We start from the raw sequence: 20891 nt of genomic DNA, 5'->3' as shown, positions 1-20891 counted from the left end.
CGGGCACTCAGCTCCAGGAGGATGGCAGAGGGCTGCGGCGGCAGTGCAACAGCCTCTTTGGACGGCCTTGGCCAACTCCCTTCTGATCTCCACATCTCCTCCGTAAAATGGGGAGAACCATGTCGACATACGTGTCCCAGATGGAGGAATCGGGAGGATTCAGTCCTGTTTCCAGCTGGCTGTGCACATCCCATATGCTATCACCGCCTCTTCTAACCAGCGCCAGACAGACTGAGCTCATCTACCCCGGCGCGGTGGGTGGCTGTATTGATGATGAACGCTTAATGAGTGTCTTGTCTTTTCTAATTGGGTGGGGGGCTGTCGTTTTCCTCGTTCTGACCAGAAAGTCAGGAAAAAGCAAGGGGAGCGGGCAGGGGATTAAGACCTTTAGTGGGGAGCAGGGTGTGGGTGCCGCGGGGAGGATAACCTGGGGCAGGTGCAGCGCTTTTCCGGGCTGGGAGGTTTTGTTTCATTGGGAAGGGGACTTATCCTGCATGCGGAGAGCAGAGCGAGAACTTACTGCCCTTCAAACATCAGCAAAATCCCCAGCCCCTTGCTGAGCATGGAGGCATGTGCTGGCTCTGCAGCTCTGGGACTCCCGTAGCAGCGGGGGCGAGGGTGGCAGGAGGGCAGGGGTGCTGAGCGCCTGCAGGGACCCTCCACAAGTTCTCATAGGTGCCCCCTCTCTCCCCTCCCCTCCTGCAGAGCTTCAAAGCACGGCAAGGGGAAAAAAAAAAAAAAAAAAGGACATCCCCCTCCCCTCAAATCCCTCACTCTGACTGAAATAAATAACTACAATCCCAGGTAGTGAGGAGGCTGCTAATAACGTGCTCTTGACAGGCACGGGATTGCCGGGCTGAGGGATGTCGGAGTGAAAGCTCCAGGCTAGGGTGGGGGTGGGGGGCTTCTTTTTTTCTCCTGCCAGCTCTCGCCAGGCAGTAGGGATTTTTTTTTTTTTTTTCCCCTCCCTGATAATAAGGACATCATCAGAAGCAAGATGCAGTGGCTAAGGGATGGATCAGGAATGGTGAGTTCAGGTAGCTATGTCTTTCTCTTTTCCTCTTATTGCAGTACTTTGACGGGGAAATGAGCCTCCATCCTATCTCCTGACTCCTCCTTTACTCCCTGTCCTTGAAACCATTGATCACTCTGTAGCCATTTTATGGACTCTGCATTCCCAACCTCCTGAGCAAAAGAAGAAATTTAAAGGAAGGAAGGAGGGTGTGCATGCGTTGGGGCGTGGGAGGGGGGGAGCGGCGCTTGGCAGGGGCTGGGGAGGTGGGTTTCGGGAGGGTGAACTGGGGGCTTTGTGGGGGAAAGCAAAGGATTTTCCAGGAGCTGGCATGTGGGGTGTGTGGTGTACCAGCTGGGGGAGAGGACTGGGAGAGGAGCAGCGGAACGGGGATGCTGCTGGCGGCAGCGCTACCGCCGCTGGGACCTGTCAGATCTGCCCCTTCTGTGGATGATGAGTTGCGGTGCGGGGGGAGCCCGAATTTGCTGCCAAAGCGTCCCTGCCTTTGCTTGCATCAGACTGTAAAACACTCCTCTGAAGTGGAGAGGCTTCAGCAAAGCAGTTTAAACAGTGACAGCTCTGCTTTTATTAAAAAAAATAAAATACTGCCAGTTTGCAGATGCCCTCAGTGTGCCTGGAGTAGAGCTCGGAGGGGCTGTATCTGCCAGGAGGGAAACCGGGGAAGTTCCTCCATCTCGGCAAGGGATCCCGTTTCTCATTCAGAAACTTCCCCGTGAAGAGATGCGGTTGTTATTGAGATCTCCTCCTCCCCAGCTCTCCCTCCTCTCACGGCTTTGCTTTGCAACGGCATTTCCCTCTGCTTTCCCCTCTCTGTGCCGGGCTGGGTTTTGCAGGGCGCTTTTGTTTTGCCCTTCCCTGGGCATTTTCCATCCTGCGGGGAGCCTCGGGGCATCCCTACGGGCTGGTCCCGTGGCACGGACCTGCTCCGGGTGGCTGGCAGCATCGGGCCGCTGGCGTCACCTGGCTCAGCCCCTGCGTTTCGGCTCTGTTGGGGGCACTCGGCAGATGTTACTGGCAGCGGGGGTGATTTTGGAGCCAGGGCAGAAATCACTGCCCGTTCTCTCCTGATGCCCAGCCACCAGCTCCGTGCCGCCCCATGCAGCTTGCGCCTGCCCTCCGTCCCCTCTATGATACTTAGATTAACAGGAGCTTAACGGTTTATGCTTCTGAATGACTCTGGAGCCAGTGCTGGAAGCATAATGGGAGGGTGTAGACAGCAGCCTGCAGCAGATAGCAAATTTATTTAGGGTCCTATTTAAGGCTTGTCTACCACCCAGCAACAGTTTGGGGGTTTTGCTGCCTCCTCCCACCCTCTGAGCATCCAGGTTTTCCTTCCCCTCCGACACCCTGTCCCCACACCTCCCCGCACGCACGCCGGCGGAGCACTTTTCCCCTCTCCGCTGGTGTCTAAGCAACACAAATCGCCTTTCACCCCTTTGCCAATTTACATTTTCAGAGATTACCACGCTGAAAGAAAAGTGGTGATGGAAAGCTGGATGTGGCGCTCTCATCCTTTTTCCTTTCCTCCCGGGTGACTGCTGAGCGCGGGTGGGGAGGGGATGTGGTGCAGGGTGAACTGCTTGTCTAATTGACATAGCGCAAGACTTGACACTTCCTCGCCCTCTTATCTTTCCAGCCTCCTTTCTTGCTGCTGGCAATAAGGGAGACTTCGTTATTTTGTTCTGATTAGTCTAATCTTTGCCTTCTCTCAGAGAGAAATTATAGTGGTTGCTGAATAGCCTGTAATTTAAAATATTCTGGGGGGAAAGTGAAACTCCAGTGATTGATTTTGAAGCGGCTTTTACCCAGGAATTTCCCAATATTGCTCCTTCTAATAAGGGAAAAATGAAAGAGAGGGCTGTGGTTTCCGTACTGTATACAGCAGTTTACCACCTCGGCAGTATAGGAAGATACTCCAGATGTATCTCTAGGTTGTCTGAAAATACGGTAAAAAATGATTACAAACCAACAAAGTAAAACTGAACCAAATAAGATCAATCCCGCAGAGATCTTTGCAGTCTCTTGCGGGCGAGGAGCCTGGTTCCCCAGGGACGGGTGGCTGCGGTCCCCGGGATTTGATGGGCAAACAGTGCTCCTGCGCTTGGAAGCACTGGGCTACTGGGAACGCTCTTATGGCCGTGCCGCGAAGCCAGGGTCCTGGTGACGCTTGGTCCGTACAAATTCTGCTCTCCTTTTGCAAGACAAGGCGTATTGATCCAGATGTCCTGGCCCAATGCCAACGCAGATAGCTGTATTCCATTTAATGCAGATTTTGCCTGTTGTCCCCATTGGTAAGTTGCTTTAATTTTTAGCACTTAGAATGGTGGATCGTATTGGTGTAACTCTGGTAAACAAATGAGTTATTCCACACCAGGAGTAGTTGCGTTTCAGCCTGTCAGTGTGAACATTATCATCCCGGTCTACTGGCAAAAATGTGCTACAGAAATATAAAATGGCTCAGTTTACTCCTGAGCGAGGGTTGGCTGATCCGTTCACGCACATTAGGCTGCTTCCCATACGGTGAAGAACCTGAGCCTTTCATCTAGAGCAGCACCGGACCACTTTTCATCAGCACTGAGCCTCTCTTACGGATTTTCACCTGTCTTTTTTTACTCTGATATTATTTTCTGTGTATCTACTAAAGAACAGGAACAGAAATTTATTTTGGATAGCATCCCTGGACTTTGTTCTGCTCAGGCACATTGGACTAAACCTGGATTTTAGGCTGATTTCTCAGAAGTTCTGCACAGCGATGATTTATTGAAAGTACTGTTTTCCATCAGTCTCAGCACTGGGTTGGGTTAAAGAATCAGACCCGCTCCCTTTCAGCGTTAGTCATCTCATGGCAGCATGTCACTCATCAGGTACAAGTGATAGTACCTTTTGTTCTCACGGCAGGTGGCTCTTTATTTCTAAATCAGCCCCTTAAACCTAGCTATTATTCCATAATATTAAGCTGTCGTGGCTGCTTTTTCTTCTCCTTTGCATGTGCTGCTTTCTGTTTTTTAAACAATTAATCTTTTGCCAATTATGCTCGCATCCCATGAGGGTATTTTACATGCTTCATTGGTACTAAGTTGCTAAACTCTGCTAGTATCATTTCTAACCCAGAAAGATGAAACTAATTGTCATTGGTAGTGATGAGAACAAATCTACGCATCTGATGGGCATTGTGAGTACGATGAGTATTTGGTGAGGCGTTCTTCACAGAGAATATTGATCCGGCACGATAATCAAACGAGTTGATTTAAATCATGCCATAAACCAGCCTTTTCTGGAATAGCTTTTTACTCGACAAGGGCAGAGTTTTTCCCCAAGCCTTTGGCTGTCTTACAGGAAAGACGAGCCTGCATCTTCCTTGGTATTTCCTCACAGCGGGTCTAACTCTGGGCTTTATGTTGTGCCTGTGCCAGTCAGAGTGAGCGCAGCCATTAGCTTCAAGAGATACAGTCCCCGTCTTGTCTTTTTTTTTTTTTTTCCTTACAGGCATACATAGCCACGTTTTTCCAGTGCCTGTTGTTCAAACATTTAGCATCAATCTGTTGATATTTCACATTGCTGTCGTAAACAAAAAGTAAACTGTTGTAAATCATCACAACTTCAAACATGTTGAACAGGAATTCAGTGAATACAAGGGCCAAATACTGCAAGTGGTGGAGATGTTCATGAGCCAGTTTAGCAGCCAGAAAACTTTATTACGTTTTTCCTTACTGCACTTGTCAGTCTGCAAATCTGGGATATTTAAATCTAAATATCTGGGATATTTAAAGCACAAAGACTCTTTGCACTCCATAATCCTAAAAAGCTCAATGTGAAGTCAGAAAGAGAGAAGTGGGAGAAAGCAGTTTTGGTCTGATTTTCATTTTTGAACGTTCGGATAAGAAAGTGGAGTTGGTGGGGAGAAGCCAGGCCAGGATAGGATGGAAAAAGGATCTTACGGTATCCAGGCATTAGGGATAAATGGGACTTAAGAGGCCCAGAGCACCCAGAGATGAAAGGGAACAGAGAGCTCTCGGCTCGGCTGAGGGAGCGCCCGGGGAAGCCGCAGTGACCTGCGGAACGGTTTGGGTGTCCCGCAGAGGATGCGGTTCGGTCCGTTGTCCCTGTACCCTGCAGCCTCCTCAAGGATGACCTTTCTCCACCAAAGAGTGGCCGATTGCAGGTTTGTTCCTGTTCATCCTGGGATCTGTTGTCACCGGAGGGTGGTACTTGGGTTGAATGAGCTCTGGAGGCCCTGGAGAATTGTGTGTGTGCTGCAATGCCACAGAGCTCCCAAAGCCTTACGTCAGTCCCACCAAATGCATTTCTTTGTGGGATTTTTCTCACCCACATAGTTTTTGCTCTGTTTTCCATTTCACTCTCAGTTTGGGCCTTCTTTAATCTTTCAATTATAGCCTCCTGTTAGCGTCGCTATAAGAGTACGCAAAACTTGTCCAGGTTAAGACAGAGTTGATGTTATGGTAAATAAAAATATTTGGATAAATACCCGATGTATGCTGACGATTGCCCTTGTGTCAGCCCCAGGAGTGGCTAGGAGGAGGCCTGGCTCTAGTCCCACCTGCAAACCATGGCTCCGTGCCCCCGTTCCTCCCTGCTGGGTAACGGACATGCTGATACCTTCTCTGTCTCATGAGATATGTCCTGATTATTCATCGGGGATGTCTGGAAAACCCTTTGAGACCATTGCTTGGAGGGTGCCGTAGAAAAAAGAAGATATTTCGTAGATCATCGAGCAAGATGCACTCACTGGGAAACCACGCGCACCGTGTGGTCACACCATCCATCTGTCCCTCCTGTGTTCAGGGTTTCGGTGTTTGAGCACAGCAGGCTTTGTAAACCGTGGTGGTTTTTTAACTGCTAAGAACCTGATTTCCTTGTATCTAGTCAAAGGGTTTTTCTTTTTTTAAACACTTCATGAAAAATCTCTGAAATGCTTCAAGCTAACATCTTAATGTGTTTATGACATTAGCGGCTTCTGCTCCAGAACGGTTGCTCTGAATCTCTTTGAGCGTGGCTGTTATTTTGAACATGACTAATTCCCTGAGTGACTAAGCTCTTAGATAATAGGAAAAATTCATCAAGTTATCTCAGTCTCCGATAGTTTCTATTGTTATGAAAAAAAAAAATAAATAAAGTTGCCTATTATGTAATGTGGGCAGGGAAAGGAAAGATGGTGATTGTTAGAGAATGGCAGGAGTGTTGGATCTGGGAGCCAGTTTCAGGCTGTGAAATCTCTAACTTGGTCTAGCAGGAGGAGTAGAGCAAGTCCAGTTGCTGGTCCGGAGCTCTGGAGGACTCCCGCTGAGCCCAGAGGTGTATTCATGTGCACAAGCGCTCTGGTCAGAGGGGTTCCCAACTTCTGCCTCCCCAGCTCTGCCACGCTGCAGAATGCATTGGATTTAACCCAAGGTAATGTTGGGCATGCAGTAAATTACACCGCACCTTCCCTGCTGTAGCTGTTTTCAGGTTGCAGACTGAGACGCTCAGAGCTCAAGCGATGCCGTGTTTCGGGTAGCGCAGTGAACCTCGGCTCTATCCCGGTGCGTCTCCATGTTGGTGCTGCTGCTCAATGATGCAAAAGTGCAATTTGTGCTTCTTGAAGAAGCCAGCGCAACACAGGTTCTTTTCTGCGCCCGTTGTGTTTAACCCGTGTCCTTCAGGGAGTGGATTTACCCGTGTGATCCCGCACAGCGAGTGTCCCTTTGGCTCGCTGCAGTGGCAGGTTGTCGGGAGCAGCCAGCAGGAGGGCAGCGCTGGGCGCCCCTGCAAGGCTCTTGTGTGGCGTCAGACGGGGACGCAGCCTGCGCCGGCTCTCCCTGCAAGCGACCCGCTGAGCCGGGGTGGAATAGGAAATGAAAGCCTCTTGGCATTCATTTGCCTCATTTGGAGAAAGAAAAAAAAGAAAAAAAAGCTATAAACTTCTTTTTCCTTTTTAATGCTGATATTATTGCTGATAAAAATGAGTGGTTTATGTTCTATTCATACATCTACTGATATCCAGCTGGAATTCCTACTTCATTAGGTTGCCTTGCATCGTTTTCTTCATTAAAAGAGTGCCAGATTCAATAGGCTGTTCCTTTTCCTTTTTTTTGGCAGGCAGAGAGAGGGGGAGAAAATGATTTATATGAAATACATCTAATTCTCTAGGTTAATTTGTGTGAAGAACATGAGACCCATGGGTCAGCTCCTTAATAAGATGGTTTTTTCTTTACTCAATATCTTGACAAGGAGAAATCCGGGGAAGCCAAAGCCAAAGAGTGTTGGAGAAGGAGTACCAGGGGGGCTGCAAGGAGCACCAGGCGATTTCTTTCCACCCTCGTCCCTCTTGCACGAAGCAGAGCCGGGGCTTCTGCTCCCATCTGCCACCGCGTTGTGCCGTGGCTCTCAGTAAGTCATGGGACTGTGCCCGGGCTCTGCTTTCCTGATATATACATGGTAGATAATTCTGTATTTCCCTCAGAGTGAGCTCAGGCTGACAGAGCAGCAGTAAAACGTTGAATAATAACTCCTGGGGAGTGAACGGCATCAGGACTTTCAAATTCATAAGCCTTTGCATTTCTCGTGGTGCGGCGGAGCAGTGCCTGGTTTGGCCATGCCCGTCAGCAGAGCTGATTATAGTCCGTTCAGCGGAGAGGGGAGAGTCCTCGTGCAGGAGAGCTGCTCGTTAAACCCACACTTTCTGTAAGGTCAGTCAATAAAGGCACAAAGCAGAACCAAAAACTTCTTTTTCTCTGCCTTTTCTTCTGTATAGTTTCTGGCATCGCTGTTCAGTATGTGCATCATGGATCACGCTGTTTCTATTCTGCCCGGCGTCTCACTCTTGCACTGCTAATTGCTGGACCTCCGCAGGCTTAGGCAGATGAAAATTCTCTATTAGATTTGCTTTTATAAGTGCATAGGAATCGTGATGCATTTGGATTTCAAAGGACCTTCCTGCATTGAGGCAAAGCTGAAATACACCCTTTGATTTTCCACGGCGAAGAGCTTTCTCTTCTCTGGGTCTGTGCAGCTGTATTTCTCAGGGACCACACTGGGGACGCTGACCCTGGATTTATATGGCAGTTTCTAGTGGGTGAGGATTTTTTTTTTTTTTTCCACTTACCCCTTTGTCCAGGCATGTGTTGATGTAAAGATCTCTGCCATTTACTGTCAGAAATGAGAGCAGAAGCCCTGGAGTTCTCTAAGAGTGCCTGGAGGGAGCAGTGGAAGGAAGGGACTTGTCTTGGATTTTTCTGCATTTTGGGCTTTGCTTTTTTTACCTTGTTTCCAGGCTCAGCTGCAAGCCCAGAAGCCCGAGAAGTGAAATTAAGAAGTAAATGTCTACGTATTCTTTTAGGCCAGCTTTTCTTTCAGGCAGTAGAGAGCTTATGTAAGGTTAAAATGAACATCTGAATTTGATGGGTCCTTTTAAACTGAACTTTCTGAGTCCCTGAAGTCTGTCTCTGTGACCAGGGTAATTGGTGTTACCACATCTCATTTCTGCTGGATTTGAGAGTTCTTTTTTTCTCTCTTCTTTTTTGAAATTGGGAGTCTGAGGATGCTTCTAGGGTACAGGCTGGGGTGTGGAGCGGATGCAAGGAGAAGAGAAAGCACTTGCAACATGATTGCCAGGGGGAAGAGATTTTAGTCTGCCTTAATGCTTTAAGTTCAAATAAACTTAAAAATAGAAGTTTTGTTGTTCTCGCTGCAATCCAGACAAACACAATGGAATGAACCCCCCCAGACAGGCTCGTTCTCCGTGCCATTTCGGCATGATTTGTACAGTGTTACAAAAGCTATGAAAACTGCTTAGATGAGCACATCACTCCTTGTTGTCGCGCAGCCACTGCTGGGGCAGAGCTTTGCGGTTGCGTCCGCGTGGCACGGCAGAGCAGCCGAGGGCAGGGTGTTAGCAGGGACGCGCTAAGCCATGCTAGGATGCAGATGGCACCTGATCAGGGTGCTCTGAAAGAAGCATCTGGACACCTTATAAGACAACAGTGCCAAGGCTTTGGCTTTATTTCCCCCCTCAGAGCATCATGCAAGCGCTTGAATTCTTCGACAGAGGAAAGAGCACCATCTGCTGAGATGCTGGTTCTGTTTGTAGAAGGAACCGGGATTAATGGAGGTCTCCAGATGTGGTCCAAGGCCAGCCCTGACTGGTATCTGACATGTCACTACTGCCCTTCGCTCAAGGGGTTAAGACCCGTTCATCTGGAACACGGTTAGTTTTCAAGAGGGTGGTTAACCAGGGCTGGTGCACAAGTGTATCCCAACCTCTCTGGCCTACCTTTGATTGTTGTCTGCTAGTATTAAATGAAATGGTTATAAATAAATCAATTTCTACACTGGGGACATAATTCTATTGTGTATCACTTGTTTTCCGAGATAAAATTAGAACTGGTGAAGAATGGAAAAGAATTCAGCAGCTGCAGCTTGCCTGAGCTCTGTGTCTTTGTATACAGTACGTCTACCAAGGGTCAAGCTGTGGAGGTCAATGTGATGCTTCCCATCTTTCACTGAAATTCTTGTTTTTCTTTTTTGTGGAATACTTAGAGCAGCGACCCAGAGATGCTCAGCTCTGTCCCTATAGCCTCTGAGCTTTGTATGATGGCTCTTGTCCAGTTGGCCATGCAGGTTAAGCAGCGTGGCAAACTCAGCCTCCGGCAGTGCCCTGTGTTCTCTAAACATTGCAAAAGTGGGCTTAAAAATGTAACTTATTCTCTTTCCAGCACTCTCAGCCTTGCTACAAGAGCAGCTTGCTTCATGGGTGTTACTCTGCTCTCTTCCCCATCCACCTTCTCTCCCATTTCACTGCTTTGCAGGCTCTCAACTCAGCCTTCCCTTATGCAGTTCTTCCTCTGAAGTCTATTTATGCCTCACCAGCTTTTGAGATCACCATCTTATCCTCTCCTTCTTTTCCCTTTGTCTTTCTGTAATTGTAGTCTATATTAATTCTGTAAATGAATCATTTGCTCGTCTGGCTGTGCTGTGAATTTGCTCAGGCGTCTTGTGCAGTTATTGTGGAAGATGCCGGAGGAAGCTGCGCTTGTTCCAGCCACCCCACCACTTTGTTTTCTTTTCTCCACCTGTATTCTTTTCTCTCTGGTAGAGGACACTTGAGCTGCCGTGGGGTGGGAGGGATGGGGCAGAGGGTGAGGCGAAGTAAGAGCTTCTGAGGGAGATGTGTAGAGCAAGGAAAAGGAAGAAGGACAAAAGAAAGGAATAAAGGAAGTTACCGGAAGACAGTCCCAAGTTCATGTGGGCAGTGAGGAAGCTTTGCGTTTGAAGGACGGAGCGGACAGGCAAGGAGCAGTGGGTGCCTGGAAAGATTATTTTTAACGGCCAAAATCAGCCCCCTGAGTCCAAGTCTTTAGAGATGTTCCTCCATTTTGCATGCTCCTCAGTTTGGGTGAGGAATGTTAGGCATTTGAGGATTTTCAAAGCTTCCTATGAAGTCAGTCCATAAACATACAAGATTGTGGAGATTCTTGAGTAAAATATGCCCTTTACAGCAGCTTTGCAGCTCGTAGGCTGGGGCCTCCCCTCTGGCCGAAGGATGGGAGAAGAGGACTCTGTGTCAGACTGACTGTGAAGAGAAAGGAGAAAGAGGCAACTCTCAGTTTAAGAAAATCCTCCTTTTTGGAAATTTAGCAAATCGTAATCCCACTGGCCTTTAATCTCTGAATCCCTGATTTTAATTCTGGTCTAGGTTTAGAAAAAAACCCAATTGATTTGATCATCTTCTCATAATCTCTAATGGACTCCGTGACTCAAATCCCACATCGGTGCCTGATGCCGCAGGCAGTGGCCAGTAAGTGCCCAGCAGAGGAGACTGGGAACAGAAGAGCAGTTGCACATCTCCTGCCCTGACACCCCTGGGTACCGTTGCTGATCGTTCCTCTTTGGGGCCGGTACTAATTAAAATGAAAAGTTTAAACTTCTCTCATGGTGCCATATAGGTTTGAGCTGGGCCTTGTGCTCAAAGAGGGAACCAAAGGGGTTCAGGATGGACGATTGCTGGCAGCCCTTTTCCCCTACGCCGTGGGTTTCATCCAGTCCAGACCAACAGGACCATAGTTTTAATCCCACACAGAATCACGAGCCACCCTGGGATTTGTTTGAAACTTTCCAAAAAGTTTTTTTTTTTTTTTTAATTTAAATAGTTTCCAAAAGATTTATCTCCTTTGGCCAACTGATGAGTGGGTTTCCCTGCCCTGGCAGAGTTGGGGTCCTCATGCCCTATCCCAGAGCTCAGCCACACACGAACAGAATTCACTGGGTCTGCCTTGAGGTTACGAGTTTGAGTGCTTGGTTTTTGCGGTTCATGGAAGATGGAGCTGATGCGTTAGGAAAACATAGATGCTTCTACGTGTCCGAGAGATTGCTGCAGTGGAGGCTGTTAATCTGCAGGGGGGACTGGAGCTGCAGCCCTGTGCTGCCACGCGCCCCTGGCCTGTCCGCCCAGCTCCTGGCGCGACTGTGTACCTGTCCGTGGGAGCGGAATATAGAACCTTTACGCATTCCAATTATAAATGCTCGCTCCTGAGTTAGAGCTGCGTTTGTTTAGCTGGAAGTAGTGGGTTGTGCTAATTGCTGGAGCCGTCCATTGGAGGGAGTCGTGGTCACATGGCTGAGCCCAATCCATCACGCACATGAGGAATCAAGACTTGGCATCATCTGCTTCAGAGGTTTGCCTCAAAATTACCGTATTGTAATTAATGGTGTTGCACGGACCCTTCTGATTTGTCTGCTGTTCAGGAGCCCAGAATACAGTTTATCTGTTTATTTATGTGTATGTACAGAAATATGTATACCTAGAGTTGTATGTGTGTGATGTGTTAGTGGAAGCCCTGGTGGAAGCTCAAAACTGCTTTCTCATACAGAAGCCATTGCGGATCTTGCATTACAAATTGTGCTCCTCAGAGCTACTGTAGGTCAGGGCATCTGCTGTGCTGTAAGGGGAGCTGCTATTTTATAGAACTATTACAAATCTTTTCTTCTAGTTCCTCAGTTTAGCTCTATACGGAAGGTTAAACTTTTCAGAAAGCTTTACATGAAGTTAAACTTTGCGGTGGTTTTATATAAACCCCTGATGTGTAGGTGTTTTTCAGTAAGGCTTCTAAGAGAAAGTATCATCCATTTTCATAGTAGAATTAACATTTAGTGCAAGCATAAGGCACGGGAAATTATATAAAGCAGCAAGTACTATTGGGAATACCGTGAATATAATTTAAATAGAAGCTTCTGTGCGGTAAATCTGTTTGTGCTGGTCACCCTTGGTAGCTGTTACACACGCAGCATTCACCTGAACCCGGTATTTGTATCCGTACGCGGTGGGGCGCTTCCCTGCCTCATCTTTTGGGGTGTTTGCTCTGGAGCGTGACCCGGGGAGGATGGATGCTGCGGCCGGAGCCTCCCGAGCTGCAGCATCACGGGGTGCCTCCCCCCAGCCCGGGGGTGGTGGGGTCTCCGTGGCCATCGCCCCGCCGGCTGGTGACGCACAGGCTGGCCGTGGGGAGCGGGGTGGTGGGGGACCTCCTGCCTGCAGCTGGCGGGCGGTTCACAGGCCGGGGGCTGGCTGCATCGCCTCTATTTATAATCTCTGCCCACCCCTGCGCTCTGAGTGGCTCAGCTCCTGCAGAACGACTGCCTGAGACCTGCCAGGCGCATCGCTCGTCATGAAATCCTCTTTTTCAGCTACGGAAGTAGCTATTGAGCATGTGTGATGGCTGCTGCACCTTTTTTTTTCTGGATATTTCTTAGGCCTCCGCTGCTTTTACCTGCCCAATTTTTGCTCCCCATGTCTATATGCAGAGGCACAGAGGAGTCTGCTGCGAAACCCTGCCGGTGGCTTCCCATTCCTGGCGTTGAGAGGACACAAACAGGGCAGGACAAGGCGAGGGACGAGCTGTGTCCGCGGAGGCGTCTGCAGGCGCCAGGTAGAGCATCTCCGCTGGGCGTCCCGCACAAAGGCTGCGTCTGAGGCTGGCATTCAGAGCCGGGCTCCTCTGTGCTCGCTGCACTTCAGAGGAAAAGATTAACGGGCTGTAAAGGTGCCTCTGAATTTGGGCCTGTTGTATGTTTTGGAGCAGCCACTGTTATTACTGAGGCTGAAACTGGAATTTCCTGGACGTTTGTGGGAGTTCAGGCTTGGACTTTGGAAAATTGCCTGTATTGTTTTGGGAAAGGATGGTAACAATAATACATACTCCACATCTATTATATGTTTCCTATTCCGATTAGTCTAAAATTGCATCAGGCAGACTGACTACTCTAAAAATGATGGGAAATGCAGGGCTGGAAGCTGGTGGTCAGGCAGATCCATCACCTGGGCACAGCCTGGCGCGTGTGGGGCTGCCGAGCTGCCTGCCTGGGGCAGGTTTAAAGCAGCTTCTTGTAAACATGCAGGTGAAAAATCACCTTTCACTGTCCTCCTGAATGAGAAATTTCTCTGCTTGAACAGAGCAGTTGCTGGAGTCAGCCTCTGGCTTTTAGTTATAGCACAAAAGAAAAAAGAGAAAAAGAAACCCCCCGATTAACCCAAACCGTTATTTCTAACGCTGCTCAGCACAACCCACCCTCCGCGCCTGCGAACACATCACGGCCCACGCTTGCTACAAAGCTGGTGAGAAAGGAGGAGGACGGTGTGTTGGATGAGCGTCGGTCTCCACAAACCGCCGGGTCTCAGCGGGGGCCGAGGAGGGAGGGCGCTTGGAGGCTCCGTCCTCGCCCACCCAGCGCAGTCTCTCCTTTGATGGTGTTTGGGGGCGGATATAGAAGAAGCCTGCTCCTTTTGAGGGAGCCCTCTGGCTACTGCAAAGGAAGAAAAATAAAATAAGGCTTGCAGTAAAGAGCTGGGTTTAGTATTGGTTTGAATGGAAAGGTGGGGTAGGAGCATAATCCCACCCGTCCCTTCCCCAGGGCCTGGTGACAAAAACTGTCTGCCCTGGGAGGACGCTGCGATGGGACGAAAGGCTGCGTCTCGTTGGCGTGAGCCAACTCCAGGCCCTGTCCCTTCAGGTTTGAAACATTAGAGTCCTCCTGAACTCTTGTTGTTTGCTACTGGAGAAGAAAATAAGTGCTTGTTTGGTGCCTGTTGGCCTTGTGTCTGTGTGGGAATGTCCTGGGTGTGTTCTGAGGAGCCGGGTTCCTGGAAGGTGCTGATGATCCGCCCCTGTATGCACATTTTAGTGTGTAATGCGTCTGCATCGGCAACACTTCTATATTTGTCTTTGCCTGTAAAATCATTCGCTTTTTCCAGCTGAGCACATCTCTTTTTATGTGTGTGTGTGATGCCTCTCGAAGGTACCTGCTGGTTGTGGGATCTGAGACTGAGGTTTGGGGATAGCAACTGGCACCTGGACCATAAATGCTGAGTGTGTTTGTGAATTTAATGTGGGGATGAGCTTTTCTGGCTGCTGTAGAAGGAGTAAAGATCCTGCATCCTGTCTTCCCCCCCCACTCCCTTCTTATACATCTCTATCTGTAGAATCAGAATTCAATTTAGCTCTTAGCATGGAGAAACCCAGTGCAGCGCTGAGGAGAAGGCTATGCCATAGGTATACGAGGGGATGATGTGCATAGTATTGTACCCAGCTAAAAAAGTGATTCCCCCTACAAAATTCCCACATTAATGGCTCACAATGAATTTCCAAGTTAGCAAGGGTTGCCTTTTTGTTATTTTGGCTGCTTTTCTTCCCCGCTCTTCCTCCTGCTCCCCTACCTGGTCTGAGCAGGCTCCTAGCAGCACTGGCTGGTTTTTGCTGGCGTTTAATATTTTCCATCCGAAGCTTAGCGCAGGCGGTACAGACGGGGCAGACGTGTCCCCGCCGTACAAAGGCAGCGAGGAACAGGATCTGCGTTGCACAGAAAGCCCGGAGACGCCTTCCTGGAGCTCAGCGTTGGCATCTGACCGCGACGCCGGCTTCCCAGCCCCCCTGCACGGCTCTGTTTTCCCCGAACTGCCGCAAAAGTCGAGGTGGGGAGGGGGAAAACATGCCTGCACGGCGCTCCCCGTCACGGCGGGCGGAAGACTCGCGTATTTATGGAGCCAGCGCTTCCTTTTGCGTTTGACTGACAGCCAGGATCCCTTCGCTGCCTGGTCACTGGAGCTGATTAGTATGCGAAAGGGTCCGCCTCGCACCGAGAGATGCAGCCGCAGCAGCTTGCAGAGCTGTCACACTCACCCAGGCTTCTTATCTGCACTGGCTTGACGAATTAAAAAGCAAAGCCAGCCAGCAAGAGAGAGACCGGGAGAGAGAGGGGGGACGAGAGAGAGAAGCTTGCAGACAGCGCACGCTTTCTTTTCCTAAAGGAAGGATTTTGCATCTAAAGTGCTCACTGGTTGTGATGATGCTTCACTTAGCGGGCTCCAGCGTGAGCTAGAGACAGCAGATAGGGGGATAAACTCAAAGCAGACCACAAAGCATTACGAACAAAACCAAAACCAGGATCAGTTTTCTCCTCTATTCTAGCATGGTGGATGTATGGACAGTCTTACAGAGCAGAGGTTGACTTCTCCAAATCTACCAGCCCCACATCTTGAACACTACAGTGTTCTGCATTGCACCATGACCTTGGATGTTCAAACGGTGGTCGTTTTTGCAGTGATTGTGGTGCTATTGCTTGTGAATGTCATACTCATGTTCTTCCTGGGCACTCGTTAAATGGATTTTTTCTCCTGAGCTGTTGGGGGCTACTACTACCACTAGCAATTCAACAAGAGAGCAAGAGCGAGAGAGAGAGAGAGAGAAAGGCGAGAGAGAGAGAGAGAAAGAGAGAGAGAGAGATTTCTTACTGAGGGGGGAAACGCGTTGAGCTTCAACATGGCCTCGCTGTGATATGTATGACGTTGGTATATTATCTCTCCCTAAATCTTTTGTCATGTCTTGTCTTTTAAGTATGCCTGTAAGTGTAGCTGCTTTTGCCTGGGTTTTAAATGTTGATAACTAATAGTAATCCATTCATATATCGTTCTGTGCTAGCGAGATAGAGCTATACATATTGAGTTAGAAGCAGAGTGAAAATCTCTTTCTGTGGTAAGCACTGGCTGTGTTATTTTGCTTCCTTTAAAATCGAGACTCAAGTTGCGAAGAAGTCATTTTGTGTGAAATTTCTAGCAAGCAGTTAATGTGCGATGTGTGTGAGAGTAACCGTGTAGCTGCCAGGTGAGAGGTGGTGGTGTGTGCAATCGAATCGAGCTCCGGACATTTTTAAGGGGGGGGTGGGGGTCGGGATGAGAAATCCTATTAAAGGATGAAATCTTTGCTAAAATAACATTCAGCCACAAAAAAAAAAAGAAAAAAGGAGAAAAATTCTACTTACTTTATTTATCTGTGTTGCCTGGATGATCTGACTTGATTTCTCAATATTCAGCCCAAAAGCCTCCAAATTCTACGTCCACACTGATGTAGCTGGCTCCTTTCTTTAAAGATGCGAGAGGGACCGAAACATAACCTGCTGGGCTTTTTTTCTGTTTGTATGTGGTTTATATCTCTGCAAATTGGGAAGGAGGGATCAAAGAGAAAAAAGGGGAATGCATGCTTTGTTTTTCTTTGCTAAAGCAACAGATCCAGAGGGGTTGGGTTTTGCTTTGATTTCTCTAGAAATTTTATTTTGGCTTTCTTTTCTTTGTTGTGTGTGCGTGAGAATATCTCTCTATATAATTTTTGGTAATGTATGTAAGAAAAATCTTTGCCCACCTCAAGGATAATGAGATTTTGAGATGGGTTGTTTTGCGTGACTTTATTTACATTGATTTTCTTGAAAATGAAGTGCTAAGTTGTGTATTATAGGCTCGCTGAACAGGCGTCCGCTAGTTTAGAGGTGCTTCTGTTGAGAGATGTCTGGACCAAAATTGCAATGTTTACAGCTGGGAAGCGGAGCTGGCTGCGGGGTTCGAGCCTCAGTGCATGAAGTTTAGAGAGAATATGACGGGAATGTCGGAAAAGAGTAACGTCTTGAAAATATCTCTCTGTACTGTGTTTCTGTTAGAAATCTTCAGGATTTTTTTATTTATTATTTTCCCCTCCAGAAAAATCAGAATTGCTCAAAACAACAAAAGAAAATTAGTTTGAAAATGTTTACATCTCTTGCTAACGTTCACTGGAATTATATTGCCTAGATAATTTAACTAGTTCCTGCTGATTCCAGCTGTCTGTTGGTTTATCTGATGTCCTCTACTAATCGGGGGAAAAAAAAAAATAAAAATCATGTAACTGATTCGTAAAGCCATAGCTGGAGCTTACAGACGGAGATGTATCGTTAGTTATTTCCCCGGGAGAGTCTGTCTGCTGCAAGTTAAATGCATTGCTGGGCTTCGGAGCCGATTTCTTTTCGGCTGGTGGCATGACTGGAAATTGAGTTAAATGCTGCAAATTTGGCACTTTTAAAGTGGCTTTAGCTGTAAATAAAAGAGGAAAAAAAAATTCCCCGAGTCCTGGGGTGGTACCAGTCGGCCCCCAAAGCTGACAAGAAGTGTTTAGTGGCATTAGCCCGTTCTAATGGGTAGAAAAGCCAAGCCCCAGTGATGCAAGCCCGGCGAAGATGCTCCGGTGCCTGCTGGCTCTGGTTCCCCCTCTTCACTTGTAGCTCTCTGTGCAAGGGGTATCAGCTTCACTTCGTAAGAGACTGAGTAAATCTTCTTTTTATTTAAAAAAAAAAAATTAAAAAAAAATTGATGCTGAGGATGGTTTGGGTCATTAAACAGCTCAAATTTGCTTTATTTTCCTGTTAGCTCTCATCTGTCATTAGTTTTATAGGTTGCAGAGTCTCCTGGAAATATAATAAATGAGCAAAGATCACCATGGAAAGGGAATCAATCAAACAGCAGCCAAAATAATCCTTTCAGTGAAACAGTTTTAAGCGACATAGTGATTTGGAGAAGTGAGGGTGGAAAAATGAGAAAAAAACCCAAACCAAAACAAACCAGCGAGTTAAAAATGGGCTGCAAACTGTGTCTGAATGTTTATTTTCCTCAAGGTTGGCTCTCCGGCGTGAAGGTTTACCTTGCAATAAGATTTCTACGAGGAATGCTCGGGACCTAACATGGTTTTCTAGTGCCTGCAAAGTGCATTCCTTGATCGGGAGCTTGTACTTCTCGGGTGATATTTGGGAGGCGTGTGTGTACGCCACGCTGTGTGTCATCGCATGTGTTGGGAGCTGCTGTGTCCCGTTGCCGATTCCTGCGAGCCCCTTCGGCTTCCACCGGAGGAACCGTGTGTTGCTGGGGGATCTGCGGCTGGCGGGTGCATGGGGAGGGTGAAGGTGTCCTGCACGCTCGGCTACCGGGGGATCGATCGCTGGGAGCTTGTTTTTTTCCATCATGGAACATGCTTGAGGGAATTAATGCCATTTTATTATAACTTTCTCGCCCTTTATTATCTGAAAAGCTAGTGGAATCAAAGAAGGCAGGTTATTTATGTAGAGCAATGAGCGTGAAAGACGGGAGCAGAAAACTTTGTTATTGTGGCAACGCCGTTCTTGTCATATCAGGTTTCCCGCTGGGCTTTTTTGGGGAAAGAGGAGAAATAAGGCTAAAAAGTGAGGAAGGGCTGGGGTTTCTTGCTTGCTTAGTTTGATCCCTGTTTGCCACCCCCAGTCCTCAGTAGCCACTTTTTCAAACAGGCCTTGAGCCACCTGCCCCGACCCCATTTTTGTAGTTTTGCACCTGCGATTTTGCATTTTCCAAGCCCGCAGTGGAGCCTCCAGCTGCCTGGTTTGCAGGAGCGATTAGCCGGTTAAACAACTCCGTCTTGCCATACTTTTCAGGAGCTCCTCCATCCATGACAATCTGCATTAGCAGCTTTTTGGGGCAACAGCGTTCCTAGTCGCTTGCAGTACAGCCGCTGTACTTGTAAGTGCTTGCAAAATTCGGGGTGTAATTTGCACGCTGTAAAATCTCTACGTGTAGTGGAGCGTTCCTTCTCCCTACGCTCCGTGGGACGATTCGGGTCCCGCGTGTGGCTGGTCGCGGTCAGGTTCCTGGGGGTGGTTTGGCCCCGTAACTCCCCCCCGGTTTGTGGACGTTGAGTTCTTCACGTTTGTGGGGATGCTCAAGCCCAGGGATGGGGAAGAGGGATCATTCCTTTAAATAAATCAAAGCACTGACCCTCTGGAAAATACGGCCCCAAAGAAAAAAATATTCATTTGTATGCAAATAGCATATTTATAACGCATAAAATCTCTTTCCGTGATTGCTCCTGTGTATTTGCTAAGGCTGGGTGATGGGAGACCTGCCTTGCTGTTTGTCTGCTTAAGCAGGATTCAATGTTATTTGCCACAGGATTCGTGAAAATGCCTCTGACTGTATCATAGCAACCCTGTTTCACACAGTCCATAAAAAGTCCATTCCTCCTGAGCGGCAATCCGCCGGCTTAAAGATTCGGGCACCCTTCTCGCCACGGGGAAAGGGTGCATTTCTCCCCCTCCCGATGCTTCAGCAAAAGCATGCGTGTCAGGATGATCCCCGCTAGTCCTGCCTTCCCTGTGATTTTAATGCTTTATCTTTAAGGCTAATGTGAGGGCTCCCTTTCATTTTTTAAAGGCTTCCTTCTCCCCCCCCCCGGATATTTCCCACCTCTGTTTTAAACCTCACATGACAAGTTAAAAGGGGGACGGGACAGCCGAGAGGTCTCTGACGTGATGGCTCTTTTCTGTCCTGCCATTTGGATTTTCCCCCGGGATGGCAGCAGCACAGCACTTGCTTATGCTTTGTAGTGAATGAAGATCTGCCCAGATTCGAGCCCTTCTGTGGGAATGCAGAGGTGCTTTCTCAGCCCGTAGATGAATGTTGTTAAGAGCTGCATGTTCACCTGACTCCTGCCCCCATCTGTTTGCATAATGTGGTTATATTTCTTTTTGGATCAGGTATTCAGTACACAGCCCAACTGCTGTGTATAATGTCTGAAGGAAAATTGCCAAAAATCCATGTAAGTTTTTGTTTGGTTTTGTTTTAATTTGTGGATAGAACCCCTCTTCTGTATTGTTCACTTCATTTTGGTGTCGTTCTTTGGTTTCTGTATTTAACGAATGCTGGTTGTGATGGGAGATCCGGCGCTCTTTGTGTACAGTGCTTGCTTGCTTGCATGTCTGTATGTATTTATTATGCCTGTGTTGTACCTGTATGTGCTGTATGTTGTTAGTAATGCATCTGTGTCGATGACGAGGGGGGAGGTTTCTATATTTTGCATTCGCAATGTGTATCTTTCTCAACTGGGTGTGATAATGGTGTTCAATGCGTGTCTCCCAGTGAAATGTTATGTGAGCTATTTTGAAAAAATGCAGGGATTTGTCTCTTACGTGCGGATTCTCCAATGACCAGAAGTTAGGAAGCTTGAAGAAAAGTCCTTAATGTTAATAATCATGTAATAATTGTCCAGTTGTGAAGAGGATGGTTGTTCAGCGGTTACAGCGGTGACAGAGGGTAGTTCTGCTGGGTCCCGGTTTTGCCACTGATCGTGTGGCCTTGGGCATGTTCCTTTGCCGCCTTGTTCTTGCTTCCTCTTCCCCAGTTGTAGAAGAGAAACATCGCCCGTTACCGAGGCGTAGCCAAGACCCGTCGGCTCCTGTGTCTTCCCTTTCTGCAGTGTCCTGTAGCTGCAAAGCGTGGTTGCTGTGGGCAGGCGGCAGGGCTGTGGTGGTACGGGTGGACGACACGTGTGTGCCCATGGTGGCCCAGCTCTGCGTAGCTGGATTTTGTCTGGTGGAACTGTTGTAGACGGCAAGCTGTAGTGATTTATGCTTCTCACTAAAAATAGATACTCCTGGAGGAAGAGCTGCTGGGGGAACCATGATTTTTTTTTTTTTCTTTTATTGGTTATGGTCGAATTTCTTTCCTGAGTGGAAACGAGTCTTAATCTGAAAGAGCCCCCAGATG

At 48.1% G+C, this 20891-nt stretch overlaps 2 protein-coding genes and 1 long non-coding RNA gene across 26 annotated transcripts in view; 2 read left to right on the top strand and 1 right to left on the bottom strand.

Moving 5' to 3' along the window:
• ARHGEF9 (Cdc42 guanine nucleotide exchange factor 9) overlaps positions 1 to 20891 on the top strand; it is a 230224-nt gene that overhangs the window by 90360 nt on the left and 118973 nt on the right. For 5 of the 24 annotated variants that reach the window (XM_074600230.1, XM_074600233.1, XM_074600228.1 and 2 more), the window contains exon 1: positions 15718 to 15858. The exons of 2 other annotated variants lie outside the window; for them this stretch is intronic. Coding sequence is in view for 14 of the 22 variants with exons in the window: in XM_074600224.1 (XP_074456325.1) it covers positions 998 to 1027 (30 nt within the window). In the remaining 8 variants the exon portion in view is untranslated. Of the gene's footprint in view, positions 1 to 547; positions 1038 to 14826; positions 15870 to 18152; positions 18232 to 19882; positions 19945 to 20891 lie in introns of those variants that run through there. 17 more of the 24 variants (XM_074600225.1, XM_074600220.1, XM_074600213.1 and 14 more) reach the window with 9 other exon arrangements.
• LOC141748330 (uncharacterized) lies at positions 8553 to 16499 on the bottom strand. The gene is made up of 3 exons (XR_012588968.1): positions 16340 to 16499; positions 13594 to 13828; positions 8553 to 10601 (listed from the first exon to the last, which is right to left on the bottom strand). It is a non-coding gene; the product is annotated as an uncharacterized LOC141748330 (long non-coding RNA).
• LOC141748329 (uncharacterized) lies at positions 15502 to 15681 on the top strand. Its single transcript, XM_074600234.1, has one exon. The coding sequence runs from the start codon at positions 15502 to 15504 to the stop codon at positions 15679 to 15681; it is 180 nt and encodes a 59-aa protein (XP_074456335.1).

This window comes from Larus michahellis, chromosome 9 (assembly GCF_964199755.1).
Source record: "Larus michahellis chromosome 9, bLarMic1.1, whole genome shotgun sequence".
Lineage (NCBI taxonomy): Eukaryota > Metazoa > Chordata > Aves > Charadriiformes > Laridae > Larus > Larus michahellis.
The sequence above is the reverse complement of the archived record's forward strand: the minus strand, read 5'-3'. Positions and strand labels throughout refer to the sequence as shown.

Bases quoted from the DNA above. Each gene is read 5' to 3' on its own strand.
- LOC141748329 (XM_074600234.1), top strand. From the start codon at position 15,502: ATGGACAGTCTTACAGAGCAGAGGTTGACTTCTCCAAATCTACCAGCC.